The 14,778-nt window shown below is 43.3% G+C and overlaps 1 protein-coding gene across 1 annotated transcript in view; it reads right to left on the bottom strand.

The window, feature by feature from the left end:
- The window catches only part of CACNA2D3 (calcium voltage-gated channel auxiliary subunit alpha2delta 3), a 902,079-nt gene that overhangs the window by 154,797 nt on the left and 732,504 nt on the right, over positions 1-14,778 (bottom strand). Inside the window, exons 20-25 of the mRNA XM_055414097.2 lie at positions 14,540-14,607; positions 11,048-11,093; positions 10,792-10,889; positions 8,582-8,675; positions 5,583-5,678; positions 2,057-2,178 (exon numbers count right to left, since the gene is read on the bottom strand). Coding sequence (XP_055270072.2) covers positions 2,057-2,178; positions 5,583-5,678; positions 8,582-8,675; positions 10,792-10,889; positions 11,048-11,093; positions 14,540-14,607 — 524 coding nt within the window. The remainder of the gene's footprint in view (positions 1-2,056; positions 2,179-5,582; positions 5,679-8,581; positions 8,676-10,791; positions 10,890-11,047; positions 11,094-14,539; positions 14,608-14,778) is intronic.

Raw genomic sequence — 14,778 nt, 5'->3', positions numbered from 1 at the left:
TATTCAACACACAGGGGAAAAACTGAGCAAGCTCCACCATAACACTTGTGTGTGGTGATTTTTAACATTTTCTCCAAATCTAAAGGGGCCACAAAATCTCCTAAGATATTATGTCATCCATAACTTTATCATGAATAAGGTAAATTCCTTTTTATTATGTGATTTCATTCAAAGTTCAGTGAAAACCCCACTTCAGTCAGTTCAGTTCAGTTCAGTCGCTCAGTCGTGTCCGACTCTCCGCGACCCCATGAATCACAGCACGCCAGGCCTCCCTGCCCATCACTTGCCAAAAACCAATTAGACAACAGCCTTAATTAATCAGAATTCTTTTCCAGACATAATTCTTTGTAGGAAAAATGGTGAATAACAACAAAGCAAACTGAACGAGGAGCCATTACACACAAGCACACACACACGCGCAACACTTCTGGGAGACGTTCTCATGACCCGCAACTCCTCCTCCCTGTCCAGGTTTGGGAAAATCCCCTTCTGGATAACTTAATGGATTAAGTCCAGATCTAGAAAGCTAAGTTTTATTTTTTTACTTCAGAAGACTACAAAAAAGAAAGTATCATGGAATTGCATGAAAAAAGAAGACATTATTATTGATAGGTTTGCAGAATTAGAAAGTCCACTGTTTCTTAATTGATATTTTCAGCAATAAAATGTGATATAGATAAACATAAAGAAATTCTTAGTACCTGGAAATTTATATTTGAGAACACATACATGTGCATAGGTATGAGTTAACACAGACCTGTCAGCAAAGAAGTATAGATAGACTCCAAGAATCTTGCTTCTTAAAGGAATCTAACTGATAATCTCCTCTAAAATCCCACCTAGGGAGGGAATTTCTACAATAACACTTGGTCTTTTTTTTTAATATCTTCATTAATGAGGGACCCTCTTCCTAATGAGTTCATTCAACTAATTATTAGACAACTCTTATCAACATATCTTTCAAAATTTTTGAAAACTTTATTTTTAAAGATGTTTCATTTATGGAAATAAGCAAGTGTCAAAACTCAAGGAGGAGTTCTGACACTACAGCATTAGAAAGTCCCCATTAGGGGTGACTTGGGAATGCTTGTAAGAGATTAATACAGAAGTCTCTAATATAAAACATAAGCATATACTGAACTGTCCAGAGCAATCCAAGTTTCTAGGACTATATCTTATTCATCTCTGAAGCTTTTACAATGCACAATACAGAGCCTTACACAGAATGAGCACTAAAAATATCACACGCATGAAATAAGAGATAGTAGGATGGCATCACCAACTCAATGGACATGAGTTTGAGCAAGCTCCAAGAGATGGCAAAGGACAGGGAAGCCTTGCGTGTTGCAGTCCATGGGGTGACAGAGTCGGGCATGACTGAGGGACTGAACAGCAACAACAAGACAAGAAAAAGCCAAGGACAACTGAAAAGCCTTTCCAGTTTCTCTTGTTCCGAAACCGGCAGAAACAAGGTAATGCTCAGTTCTCCTTTGGAGGGAGGGGACCATAGCATTCTGTTAATATCATAAACCTAAAGACTGGAAGAATCACTGGCTACATGCCTCTCATTGGTCACTGCAGCTCCCTGACAGGAGAGCACAAGGCTACACAAAATCTCAGTCATGACTCTTGTGTGTTGATTTAAATCAGCTCTGATGAGGAACTGTGGGCCTCCAGAGTGATGTGACTTGCTGAAAGTTCTGGCACAAGATGTCATGGCTGTGTGAATTTTCTCTAAGTAGGACCCTGACCACATTTTAGATTTAAAAAAAAATCCACGAGAAGTTTGTATGCAAATTCTATATGGTACACAATAACAGTCCTGCTTGCTGGCATGTGTTTTGCAGAGTATGGTCAAGTGAAAATTTCCTTGCACTTGGGGTAGCAACACTTACGGAGCTGGTCACTGGTTCGGGGCTAGACCAATATTCAGTACTGGCTCTCCTGGCTGACTTTGGCTCCCTGTAGCCTCCAGGATGCTCCCTCATACTCTGCATGCAATGCTCAGGCCAGCGGGACCAAAGGGACAGAGCCAGCCTCCAACAAGGGCACCCACCTGTGCTGAATGGGATTGAATAGACGAAGCTCCCTGGAATCTGCTCAGCAGCTCTTCGGTACCAGAGAGGGAAATGGTCTGCATTAAAGATGTTCTCCTTGTCTCCTGCTTTCAGGAAGTCCCTTGAAATAGAACAGAAGGAGAGCATGGCGCCACTGAGCAAGGAAAAGCCAGACACAAGCACATCCCAACAACTTTTGCTGGGTGAAAACAGTGTTGCTTTTAGAATCCTGGCCTGATTCTTCTCAGTACAGAGACGGCCTGTGCGTAAATCCCAATAACTTTTGCTGGGTGAAAACAGTGTTGCTTTTAGAACCCTGACCTGATTCTTCTCAGTACAGAGAGGGCCTGTGCGATGTGCACCCAAGATTACTCAGAAATATCTCGTATAACCCTGCAGTTAGACTTCCAGTGGGTGAAATTATTTTTCCTAGTATACCTAGTGAACTAATAGTCTTAGCATCTGAAGCAAGCAAATAGTCTCCAGAAATCCTATCAGAAGACCAAAGGGTCAGAAAGCTTTGTCTTGCCTTAAAACCCAGACACATAGATACATATTTTGAGAGGATCTCAACATCTTAAATAGATCTCACTCTTAGAAAACGTGTAAAGAAGGTAAACGGGGTCTATGTGAGGATCTCTGCTGCTTCTTTCCTTCCCTCCCTCTGTATTGTGTGTTAATTGCTTGGTCGAGTCCAACTCTTTGCAACCCCATGAACTGTAACCTGCAAGGCTCGTCTGTCCATGGGATTTCCCAGGCAAGAGTACTGGAGCGGGTTGCTATTTCCTTTTCCAGGGGATCTTCCCAACCCAGGGATCAAACCTGGATCTCCTGCATTACAGGCAGATTCTTTACCACCTGAGCCACTGGGGAAGCCCTTCCCTCCCTATTCTCCAGCAAACAGGACTGCACCTACTTCTGGGTATGAGGGGCTGCTGTGATGTTGGGTGAGACTGGTCTAAGTTTTAGGCAGAGCTGAATGATCTTGAGCGAGTTACTTGGGTTAGTTACTGAGTCTCTTAGCCCCATTTATTCATCTACAAAGTGGGATTAATAATATTAACTTACTGCAGCACTATCAGGGTCATATAACACCATGTGTGAGAGGATGATGTAAGCTGAAACAATATATGGCTAATATTGGGGATGATAGCAGGTTACAGGGGCCATGAACTATAATAGATACACTTCCAAAATCAGGTGGTGGGGATAGGAGAGAGAACCTCAGTGTAGGAGCCTAATGACACTACAGGTTGGCTCGAGCATGGGGACTTGATATTATCCAAACTTATTCCCAATGCTTTGAACTCTCTTTAACAAAAACATAGAAATTTTAAACTCTTCCTAGCCCTGGCTAATAGTGTATCTAAATAGGGGGGTATCAACAAATACCATTTGATTGGAGGGGGTAGGTAGATACAAGATCCTAAGACAATGCAAGCCAAGGTGCTTCTATATGAATCAATAATAGGTGTTTCCTGAAGACAGAAGGATTATCATTTCATCCATCCAGATATCCAGTGATCATTAACCCATTTTTCAGATGCAATGAGTGAGGTGAGCCAGACTGCAGGTGAGCCAGCAGTCTTGCGTGTGGTCCTGCCATCTTTCAAATCCATCACAATCACCTGGATATGAGATTAGCAAGGTGTTAGGGTATGTCAGTGTTAGTGCTTTCTTCTTTGTCTGTTTATTTGTATCTCAAAACACATAACAGGTTTTCCTTCTGAGGAATAGAAAGTTTACTTCTGTGTCTTCCTTCGCCTCTCTGGATCCTCAAATGAGAAGAAGATGTATATCCTGACACTTCTAGTCCTTCCGAGGAACTTGCCTTCTGTTAAAGCATTTGTCTCAGGATACAGGGGCTTTCCTGGTGGCTCAGTGGTAAAGAATCTGCCTGCAATGCAGGAGATGTGGTTTCAATCCTCAGCTTGGGAAGATCCCCTGGAGAAGGAAATGGCAACCCACTCCAATATTCTTGCATGGGAGATTCCAGGGACAGAGGAGCCTGGTGGGGTGCAGTCCATGGGATCGCAGAGTGAGACGCAGCTTAGCATGCAAGCACGCATGCACACACAGGTGCTGAGAGGACGTCAAAAAAATCGAGTCATGACTAGAGTCAGCTTCATAAGCGACAAGCTGAGGAGGTGAGAAAGAAAGAGCCTTCACTTGGGAGTGAAAAGCCAGTCCACAAAACAACCAAAAACCTATGGACCTGCCACTTACAGATGTGGTTTTATAAGATGACATGGTTGGCGTCCAGGACTCATCTTAGAGACACAAGAGCACAGCTCAACTGGACTTAATGGTACCTAGTGCTCCTGTCAGGCCAACCCCTCTCAAATTATTGAACACCCAGTGCCTCCATTATTTCCACTGTCCCTGAAGGGCAGGATTTGTGAGGCTCCATGGTAACCTCTGGAATCACAAACATACACTTGGCAAACTCTCTACCTCAGACTCCACTCATCCCTGGCCTAATACTGTCTCTTACTTCAGAGAAAAGAAATTGAGAAAATTTATTAATAGGCTCAGGAAGGACTTCCCAGGCTCACACTAGCTCTGGTCAAACACCAATTTAAAGGGTTAAGACCCTGGGATACAGGGGTTGAACAGTGTTGGTTTAAATGGCATCTGGGTACTGAAGCTGGCGACACTCAGCCCACTGTCCATTTGGTCTCTTTAGAGCATGGAAACACTGTCAAATTGAGAGCCGCCAGAATGCCGAGTCCTGGCTGTGGGACTCTACAGGCCCTCAGACTCTGAGCTGAGGCCCAGGGGTTTACTAAAACATACACAAACACACATCAGAATGGAAACACTGCTTCTCAGACAAGCAGAAATTCCTCAGCAGAGGTGCAAGACGGCTGAATCATCTCTCTCATCTGTCAGGAGTTGAGTGAGTCCTCCCTCTGGCTGCTCCCCCAGTAGCCACACTATCTCTAGCATCCTTAAGTGACCCACCAGGGTGGGAGAGGACTCCAGGACAGAGGACAGATGCCAACAAGTGTGAAGAACAGAGTTGCGGAAAGGTCAACAATGGTCAGGTAAACACACACACATTTTATATTTTACATTTAAAGTCTCACAGTTGTGTGTGGCTCTTTGCAACCCCATGGACTATGCAGTCCATGGAATTCTCCAGGCCAGAATACTGGAGTGGGTATCCTTTCCCTTCTCCAGGGGATCTTCCCAACCCAGGGATCAAACCTAGGTCTCCTGCATTAACAGGCGGATTCTTTACCAGTTGAGCCATAAGGGAAACCCAACAATACTGGAGTGGGTAGTCTATCCCTTCTCCAGGAGATCTTCCCAACCCAGAAATCAAACCGGGGTCTCCTGCTTTGCAGCGGGATTCTTTACCAACTGAGCTCAGGGAAGCCAAAAACACACACACTGGGGTCCCCAAAGGAGAACAGAGAGGAAAAATGTCAACAGGTCTGAGTTTTGTTTCCACCGCTGCTGGAATCAATGAATGATATAAACGCCCCTTTCATTATCCTGCTTCAGGAGCTCCCTACTTACTGATTGGTGAGCTGCTCTGCCCCAACAAACAGGTTGATTCTCGAGAGGCCTGTGCGAGTGCCAAGGAAGGCTACCTCCACGCCCTTGTCTGAATTCCTAAAACAGAGCAGCACAAGTCAGGGGGATTCTGCCGACAGTCAGCAGACAATAGCTTCTGCATTTTAAAACTCATAGAGTGTTGCAGGAAATAATAGCACTGAAGCCTGAAATTTTGGTAGAAATTACAGAAACACACACACACACGTATACCCAGGATGCAGACTCTGATCTCTTACAAAGGTTTTCATGGTAATTTTTGCCAGAAAAACTATGAAGTCCATGACCTAGTTCGGTGGGCATAAGAAAATGCACCCTGAAAGATAAGAAAACACACCTTTATCTCAAGGTTCTGGGTGCAAGCTCAGAAAGAGCAGGCCAACTTTGAGGAGAGGAAGGAAAGCCTTAGAGCTAGCTTTCTGCACTGATGGTACCAAGTCCATTCTTGGTCCTGAGACAGTGAAATCTGCTATTAGCAAAACCCAGCAACTTAGCCACTGATTCAAGTCTGTAGTATCCTACAGCCTGAAAATGTTTAGGACTTGAATTCTTCACCATTTAGGGGGAACCAACATGGAAGTTTCACCCTCACCATCAACCCTAGAAGGATCAGTAATGAAATGACTTATGTAAATGGTCCGACGGGAGGCCACATGGAGGAACTCTAAGGAAGGCCTTAGCAAAGAACACTCATTTGAAGATTCACTGAAGATTGTTTTCAACAGTCAAGGTAAATTTTATGTTTGATCATGTTCTTCAGGGTATTCTCTGTGCGTACTTCTTCAAAACAAAGCAAATAGTCTTTTGCCACAGATATACAATTTTATTCTACCAAAAGAGTATGAAGAGAATATTGATTCTTGAGTTTGCTTCCCTGCCCTAGATGCCAGTAGCAATTTGATTCAAAGCTTTATCCATGTCATTTTCAATATAAGATCATTTAGTTACTTGATCTCTGATGGTTGTCAAAGTGGTCAATATTACTTTCAAGCATTTAAGGGATGAACAAAAACCAACACTATGTATTAGTTTCTGTTCATAGCCTACACCAAATAGGAAAGCCAGGCTGCCCAATCAGTAACAGATGTGGACCACAAAGCAAGCTACCATTTTGGAAATCTTTCGCTTCTGTTAGGGGTGAATCAGCAATCTTTGCACAGGATTTTAAGTTTCCTGAGAACCTAAAAGAAACATTTCCACTACAGAATGCAATCACAGAAAAGGTTCTCACTCTTTCCAAATCTCCCAGGGAATAAGATTCATGCAGGTAAGCAGTCCAAGGATACCCTTCAAATATAATAAGAGTAGTTAGTTATAACTTTTGGACTCCAGATTCAAGTATTAAACTACCTACCTTACATTTTTTCTTAGGAGTCATTCTAACCTTAAAATGTCTAGGAAAGAATTCTGTCCATGTCCAGTCCCAAACTTGCTCTTACTTCCTTGTCTCCTGACTAAGGAAACAGCATGACTGTCTACAAAGGGATCCATGTCACAAACCTGAGAATGACTCTTGACAGCTCAGCCCCCCTCCCCTCACACCGTGAACGCATCATCAAGTCCTGGGGGTCTTACTTTCAAAGCATGCCTCTAGTGCATCCCTTCTCTCTGTGCCCACAGCCACTGCCTTGGGCCAAATGAAAAATCCCTTGAACTACTACTATATATATATATATATTTTTTTTTTTTTTTAACCCTCATTACACTCTACTATCTACATATCAGCAGAAGGATTGTTTTAAATGCAAATCTGATCATCTACTTCTTAAAATCTTAAAATGTCCTTAAAATTCTTCAGGGATTTTCCAATATTCTGACTATAAAGTCCAAAAACCTTAACCTGATTCCAGTGTTCTAAACCATCAGGGCCCAATGAACCCGTGTCTCCTGACAACTTCCAGCCTGCCCTCCACACTTCAGCTCTGCTGGCCTTCTTTAAATTCCTCAGCTGTCCGAACAGCCTCATGCCTCAGGGTCTCGCACGTGCTGTTCCATCTCTCTGGAACTCTCCTACGGAACACTTGAACTAGTTCCTCGTCACAAAAGCCTTTCCTTTCTTCTGTCTCCACTCCAGGTCTTATTACAGTCTGCCTGTCTAATTTTTCCGTCATAATCGTCACAGTTCTCAATCACACTACATATCACAGGCAGCGTGGTGATAAGGACCACGTTTGAGTTATTTCCATTTCACCGATATCTGGCCCAGTGCTTGTCACATAACAGACATGCAATCGAGATTTGATGAACGAGTGATACGAAAAGGAGAGCAGAGTGAATGACAGACCTAACAGAGGAGAATAGGCAAAGGGGAAGATAAAAGAAGGAAAGGAGCGAATAAAGAATAAAAAAGGAGAGAGAACTGAATACTATACGACATGAAGGTAAAGGACAAAAAATTTTAAATCATTAACAGGCTCCTGAAAGTAGCAAAATAATAGTAATAATAAGTAATAATAAGCTACTGAAACACTTCTCACCCTAGTCTTTGACAACAACTTTCATTGGTTGCCCTCCTCCCCCTACATACTCCACTTCCGAAATAAAACCGCAGGGTTATATCTGACACCCTAATGAAACAGAGCTCTCACTTTCCTGTCCTCCTCACAACCTAGCCTGGCCCAGATCCCAAGTTCCCTCCAGACGGTGAAGGAGAGGGAGCCATGGCAGGGCAGGAAGCAAAATGCTCCATCTGCCTCCGTCTCTCTCGGAAGTGTCACCCTACCTCAGCAGACCAAATTTCATGTAATGTTAAAATTCAAACAAATTACATGTCAAACCCAGGAGCTTGCCATCCAACTCAGAGCCGATAATCTGCTCTAGCTCTTGTGGTTTGGAGCTTTGGGGAAAATTAAAGAACTTTAACACCAGCCTCCTAAAGCAACTTTAGTTCTTTAAACCATAACCATATTTTGTATGGCTTGTGGGAAAATGGCCATGAAAAGGGGACACGTGCAATCACTTACTCAGATTTGTTGAGGGCAAGGCTGGTCCAATAGGCTTCAATGGGAGCACTCACCACAGCATCAAAAAGGACTTCCTGTATCAGTTCTTTATCACCTGTTGGGAAGGACAGACTTGAAAAGATGGTTTGGCTGGACCCCGAACTACAGCATGAGAGGTGCTCACCAGGCTCATTTTGCAGTATCTGCAGGCTACTATTTCCTATGGTGTGTTGCTGTGTTAACTGCCCACCAGGTGAAAATATGAAACAGCTCTGACACCAGATACACCATAAGACAAGAGCCCCCAAAGCATCTGGATAAGACGATAGTAAATTGAGAGTGTTGGGTGTCTCACACTTCAAGTTTCTGCTTTTCCTCCCCATCGAGTAGTTGATGCCGTAGACCAGCAAGCCAACTCTGGGATTTGGAGACTGAAAGGCAGCACTCCTCAGAAAATTTGCTCTTTTCATCCCCATTTCTGCCCTCTATCAAAATTTGCAATTCTTCAGGCCCTGATCTTGATTGTAAGGGAGAGGGATATAATAGCTAAGCATTTCTGGGACTCTTTATTTTGTGACTTCTTCCATCTAAGCTTTTATTTATTTATTTATTTCCATCCCAAAGTGGGACATCCATCCTTATCCAGATGAATTCTTGATAGAGGTTTGTGGAAGAGGATGAGAAATCAGGAGGATATCATGACTCTAGAAGAGGCATCCTAAAACCCTCCAGCTTTATCACCTACAGCAGGCCAGTTCTCACCATGGCTGGTGGCCAAGAAGATGGTGCAGCTTTGCTGTAAAAGCAAAACCTGGAAACAACTCATCATGAAATAGACAATGAATAAACTGAGACATAGTTACATAGTAGAATATCACACAGTAATTCAAGTAAATGCATCAGAGCTAAATGATCAACACAAATCTCAAAAATATAATGTATGATGAGTGAAACATAGGTTGTAGGATAATATATATTATATAATATATATAAATTTTAGTATACAAAGTAATGAATATAATGGCATATAACAGATATGGATGCATAGGTATATATGTATATATCTGGTGTGTGTATATATATATATATATACATACATATGTATATATATATATATTACACAATGCATGGGAATGATGAATAAATACAGAGTGGTAATTCTCTCTGAGAGGGAAATGGGACCACATGGGGGCACTCAGGGTCGTCAACATTATCTTTGATGTTTCATTACTTAAAAAGTACCTGCAGCAAATACGGCAAAAAGTTTAAAATTTGACAAAGCTGGATGGTAAATGTAAGTGCTTCTTTGTATTAGTGTTCCATTTTTGTTTCTTAAATATATCACTCAAAAAGGCAAATGGAATGAAAAAATTGAGTTCACATGATGTCCATCTGATCCTTTCTCTACTAGAGCATATCCCAAAAAAAAGTAAATCAATTTCATGAAGATGTGGTTTGGATATGGACAATCTTACACTTATAGGGCTGTTAGTTTTTTCTGTAAGATAACACACGCAAAGAACTTTTCATATCACTAATAAGTGGTATCTGCTAGGGGTAGGGATAAGTGCCATGCTCATTTCTGCTGAATCCCTGTGTCCAAACCTTAGCTACTGGAATTAATCAGCATAAACCTGTGTTTGTCCAGGGGGCTGTTCTTGCACTTGGTGAGCATCAGGCCTGCTTCTGCTCTCTCTGTGCCCCACTCCTTCTCCCCCTGAACCAGCTACTGGCCATTTCTGATTCACCGAGCTCCCTTAGAGGGCAGTTGGTAGGAGGAGGGGCAGCGGAATGTACACGGCATGTCACAGTGGAAATCCCACTCTGGACAGAAACCAGGAGACCTAGAGTATGGCCTTGGATGAGACAAGTCTTATTTTCAGCCCTTGTGTCTCATTTGCAAAATAAGAAAGTAGCTGTTGCTAGTCTCCTTCCAACTGTCACATTTTCATCCTACTCAGGTGCTTGACTGAATGGTTTGGTAACAGGATACATCCAATGTGAAGGGTTACATTGGGACTGGGGATCTGCATGACTCTTGGCAACCCACAATCTTTCTCCTATTCCCACAGGAGGCAGCCACTTGGCTGGATTTCTTGAGACTGATCACCTTTGCCAAAGCAAAGCTTACCTTGGAAACTGGGAGAAAGTATAGTTTTGAGTTCATCCACACCCCCCTCCGCTACCCAACCGCCACATGCACAAACACGTGCATTGGACAGCACACTCACATTGGAGCAGAGGCTCTTTGCCTTTGAGGTAGAGTTTAATAGCTTCCAGCTGAGACAGATGGCGGTGCTCTGGGTGCAGGTCAGTGTTGCAGTAGGACCTAGGAATGTGACACGGCCCAAAACAGGAATGTGCACATATTTACAGCATCACTTTCCTTTGCCTTTGAATCAGCAGAACTGGGCAGGGGAGTACAGGCAACTTGAAATCAAAGAGGACAATAAACACCAACGCCGAGAAGGGCTGTTTCATTCTTACCATTCGTCTGCCAAGGACACATCAGGGTGCTCTAAGTCATGCAGGCCTGGAGGTCAAGAAGAAGGGCGTCATGAGCATGTATCGTCTGGGGCACTGACTCCCCGCATTCTCTTCTACGCTTCAAATGTTCCAGGGTTAAGGCCATGGGGAGAGGGGGTTAAGAGTAGACATCAATCCCAAAGACATCTGCCTGGGAAAAGGGACTCTGCACACAGGAAGCATTTTTGTCTCAGGCAGAACCTTCCCCCAACTTCCACTTCATTCAGCCACTACTGCAACTTCCCCGGACAGAGTCTCCCAGAAAAGACTTAACTCCTTGAAGATAAATGATGCACCAGTGAGTCCTGGGAAAGAAGCTTAGCACAACAGTGGAGACACCAACTTTGGAGGCCCATACAGTACAGCCTGAGTCAGGAATTTGAGTAGGCCACTAAACTCCTGTGTGATGTCAGTAGGTTGCTTTACTTTTCCAAATGTCAGTTTCTTTTTGTGCAAAACAGTGATAATAATCGTCCCTAAGGGACAGGTGGTTGTGAGGGTGAAACTCTAGGGTGAATGGTATGAAACTGCCAAAACTCAACTGTTTTTAACCCGCAAAAACTGCTAGGTGATACAGGATCCTAAGTAGAAACGAGTCGTCAGTCTGGAGAGGTAGCTAGAACTGAGGCTTGCAGGGAATTGGAGAGTGTTTATAGAATGCTTGAGGTGCCCTAAGTGTACGAAACCACTCTTTTTCCTTGTGTCTTTATGTGACTTCATTTTCATGGGTCATCAGCAGACACACACTTCTAAGTGATCACCTCAGAAACTCCACTGATCGAGAATGGCAGTTTCCCTCATGACCAATGATATCTTACTGCCCTCAGGATTCCAGTATCCTCCTCAACCACAAATGTACAAAATAAATAGCAAAATACTAGAACTAGCATCACATATTCCTGTTTGAGTTCATAGTTAGTTGGGAATAAATTATATAGAATACCATCCTATATGACACAAGTGGCCATATCCTGGCTAAAACACCTACTGGCGGAATGAGATTGGGAATGTCCCTAACAGTGCCAAAGGTCATAAACTACATCAGAGGGTTGAATGGGATAATGATTAGTCCCTCGGGCAATCCATGCATCAATCCCTGCTTTCTTCCCTTTCGTGCTTCTTCTACTCCTCCCTCCCTCCCTTCCATTCTTCCTTCAATTTATTTATGGAGCATCAACTACGAGCCAGGTACTGTTCTAGGTCTTGAGCCTTGAAAACATAACAGGGGCCAAAAGGAAAAGCACTAATTGTCTCAGGATATTAACTTGCTAGTGGCAGAAAAGAGATAAGAAAATAAAGTTAAAATACTTAGCTTATCACTAGTGAGGACTATGAAGTTAAGGGAAAGCATGAAGCAAGGAGAGAGGGTACCAGGAGACGGAGAGGGGTGAGGGAGTGTCAGTGTTAAGTGCTGGAGTCCGGGATGCTTCACTGAGCCAGTGACTGTAAGCAAAGACCCGCAAGAGGTGAGGGGAGAGCCGGGGAGTAACTGAGGCGCTTGTGGCAGAAGGAATCTCAGGTGCAGAGGCCCGGAATTGGATCTCGCCTTCCTGGAATATTGGGTTAATGATATCAATTCTGTATATATTTCTAGTTCCTGTTCTCATCAGTCTTCATCTAAAAATCTCTCTCTGCCTAGACCTTAAAGGGAAGATCTTTTTCATTGCTTCCTCTCTGAGCTCCTAGACCACCAAGGAAATCTGGCTGTTCTCTAACTTTCTCACCTCCAATTTAGATACTTCTGACAAAATCACATCTACGCTTGATTGATAATGCTGACAATAATAACACTAGCTCTAACTGACTGAACAAGTGCTGTGTACAGCTTATCTGAATCAAGATATGTGTGTGTGTGCATGCACGGACACGTCATGCACACACATGCGCTCAGCCATATGCTCTTGGCAACTCCATGGACTGTAGCCTGCCAGGCTCCTTTGTCCTTGGACTTCTCCAGGCAAGAATATTGAAGTGGGTAGTCATTCCCTTCTCCAGGGGATTTCCTGACCCAGGGACTGAATCCACATCTCCTGCACTGCAGGCAGATTCTTTACCATCTGAGCCACCAGGGACTGTTCTGACCATAAGCTATTTCCTCACCTTGACCTCAGATGGCTTAGATGTGAATTTTCTATCTTCATGAGCAGGACATCTACAGAGTCACACACGGCTCATGGAGCCAGAAAATTTAAAGAAGTTTTTAAAAAAGATCCCTGAGAATACATCCTGTTGAGTATCTTGCTCAAATCACAAAGTTGCCTGTTTTTTTCTTGCCTGTCTCTAGGAAGAGGGAGCACATACTTGATTGCCTCTGCAGTGGGGACACTCTGAGCTTTGTCTGGGTCAAAATGACCCACATTCACTCTCCTTACTATTCCTTAAGATCTCACAATCAGTTGGGAGATAAAATCCAAAGTCCACGAAACATTGTGGGGACACTGGGCAGTAGACCAGAAGGCCATATAAGGAATCTGCCATTTCAGGGGTTTCCAATCTCCTTCTTCCTTCTGTACATCAGTGGGATGAATCACAAAGAAGTCCAGCTTCTGGAAGTTCACTCCACTCATTTGTAACCAGTTCTAACTCATGGAAAGCTGGATTGTAACTGACCTTCCCACTCTTGGCACTAATCCCTGAGGATACCCAGGATACCCACACTCCCTGAGGATGCCCAAAAAGAACACTGGTCTGGTCCAACTCCTTCTCTGTCAAGATGAAAATTTAACACCTGGGTAGGGCCACTCTGGGAGTGAAGCCTTTCACAGGCTAGCCCCAGTGCTTTTTATGAGCTGGTGATACTGGTAAAGATAACTTCTCTGAGCTACTGGGTTGTTGGGAGATGTAAAGGACAGTATGGGGGTGACAGAAGTTTTAAAGATTAAAGGGCTGTAACAACTGCTACCATTTACTGGGAGTTCCCAGTGCACTGGTGCTTTATGAAGACAAGAGCTAAGAACCTCAAGATGCTCCTTATTCCTTCTGACTTAGATAAATCATTTGAATGATCACATTTCCCTTGGACCTAGGCTGCCTCAAAACACAAGTGAAATTTGTAGCTCAATGTGGAGAAGACTAAGGCTTGCCTACCTTTGTTTTCCTTTTCCTGGGCTTGAGTTTTTATACTAATTCATATTTTTCTTGGTACGGATTTTTATGTATGAGAAGAATACAGCTGGTAGACGGATGATTCCTACGAGTTGCCTCGACAACTTTGTGGATAAAAACACACCATAAATGAATGAAACCGCAACGAAAACCCCCACTATCTGGGAGTCCCCGGCATCTGAAACAGTCTAAGAGAGCAAGGTAAAATCAGGGGGGTAAATGGTTGAGTCAAATGTCCAGGAATTAGAAAAAGGGCTGGCCAGCTGAGCAAATTCTTCAGCTAACCCAATGGCTTCAGGGCTTTCTTCCCATATGAAACCATTAAGATGGATAAAGACAGCATCTTACCTTCTTCAACAGTTACATTCCCCCGGAAGAAATATTTCCCATGGCCTCTGGAGAGCGCCACACCTAAACTGTGCAGAGAAACAAAGCAGATCTTGAAATCCATAACATTGACTGCAACAGACTTGTGAGCTAAGTTTTTATTTTCCATTTTCACATTTCCATTTCATGTTCTGTAAGCAAATTTTTTTTTTCAAAAGTTTACTTTCAAAACCCCACTGATTCGAGTCGGTGCTGGTCTT

This window comes from Moschus berezovskii, chromosome 24, assembly GCF_049115385.1.
Source record: "Moschus berezovskii isolate FMDL1 chromosome 24, NW_MosBer_1.0, whole genome shotgun sequence".
Taxonomy (NCBI): Eukaryota; Metazoa; Chordata; class Mammalia; order Artiodactyla; family Moschidae; genus Moschus; species Moschus berezovskii.
The sequence above is the reverse complement of the archived record's forward strand: the minus strand, read 5'-3'. Positions and strand labels throughout refer to the sequence as shown.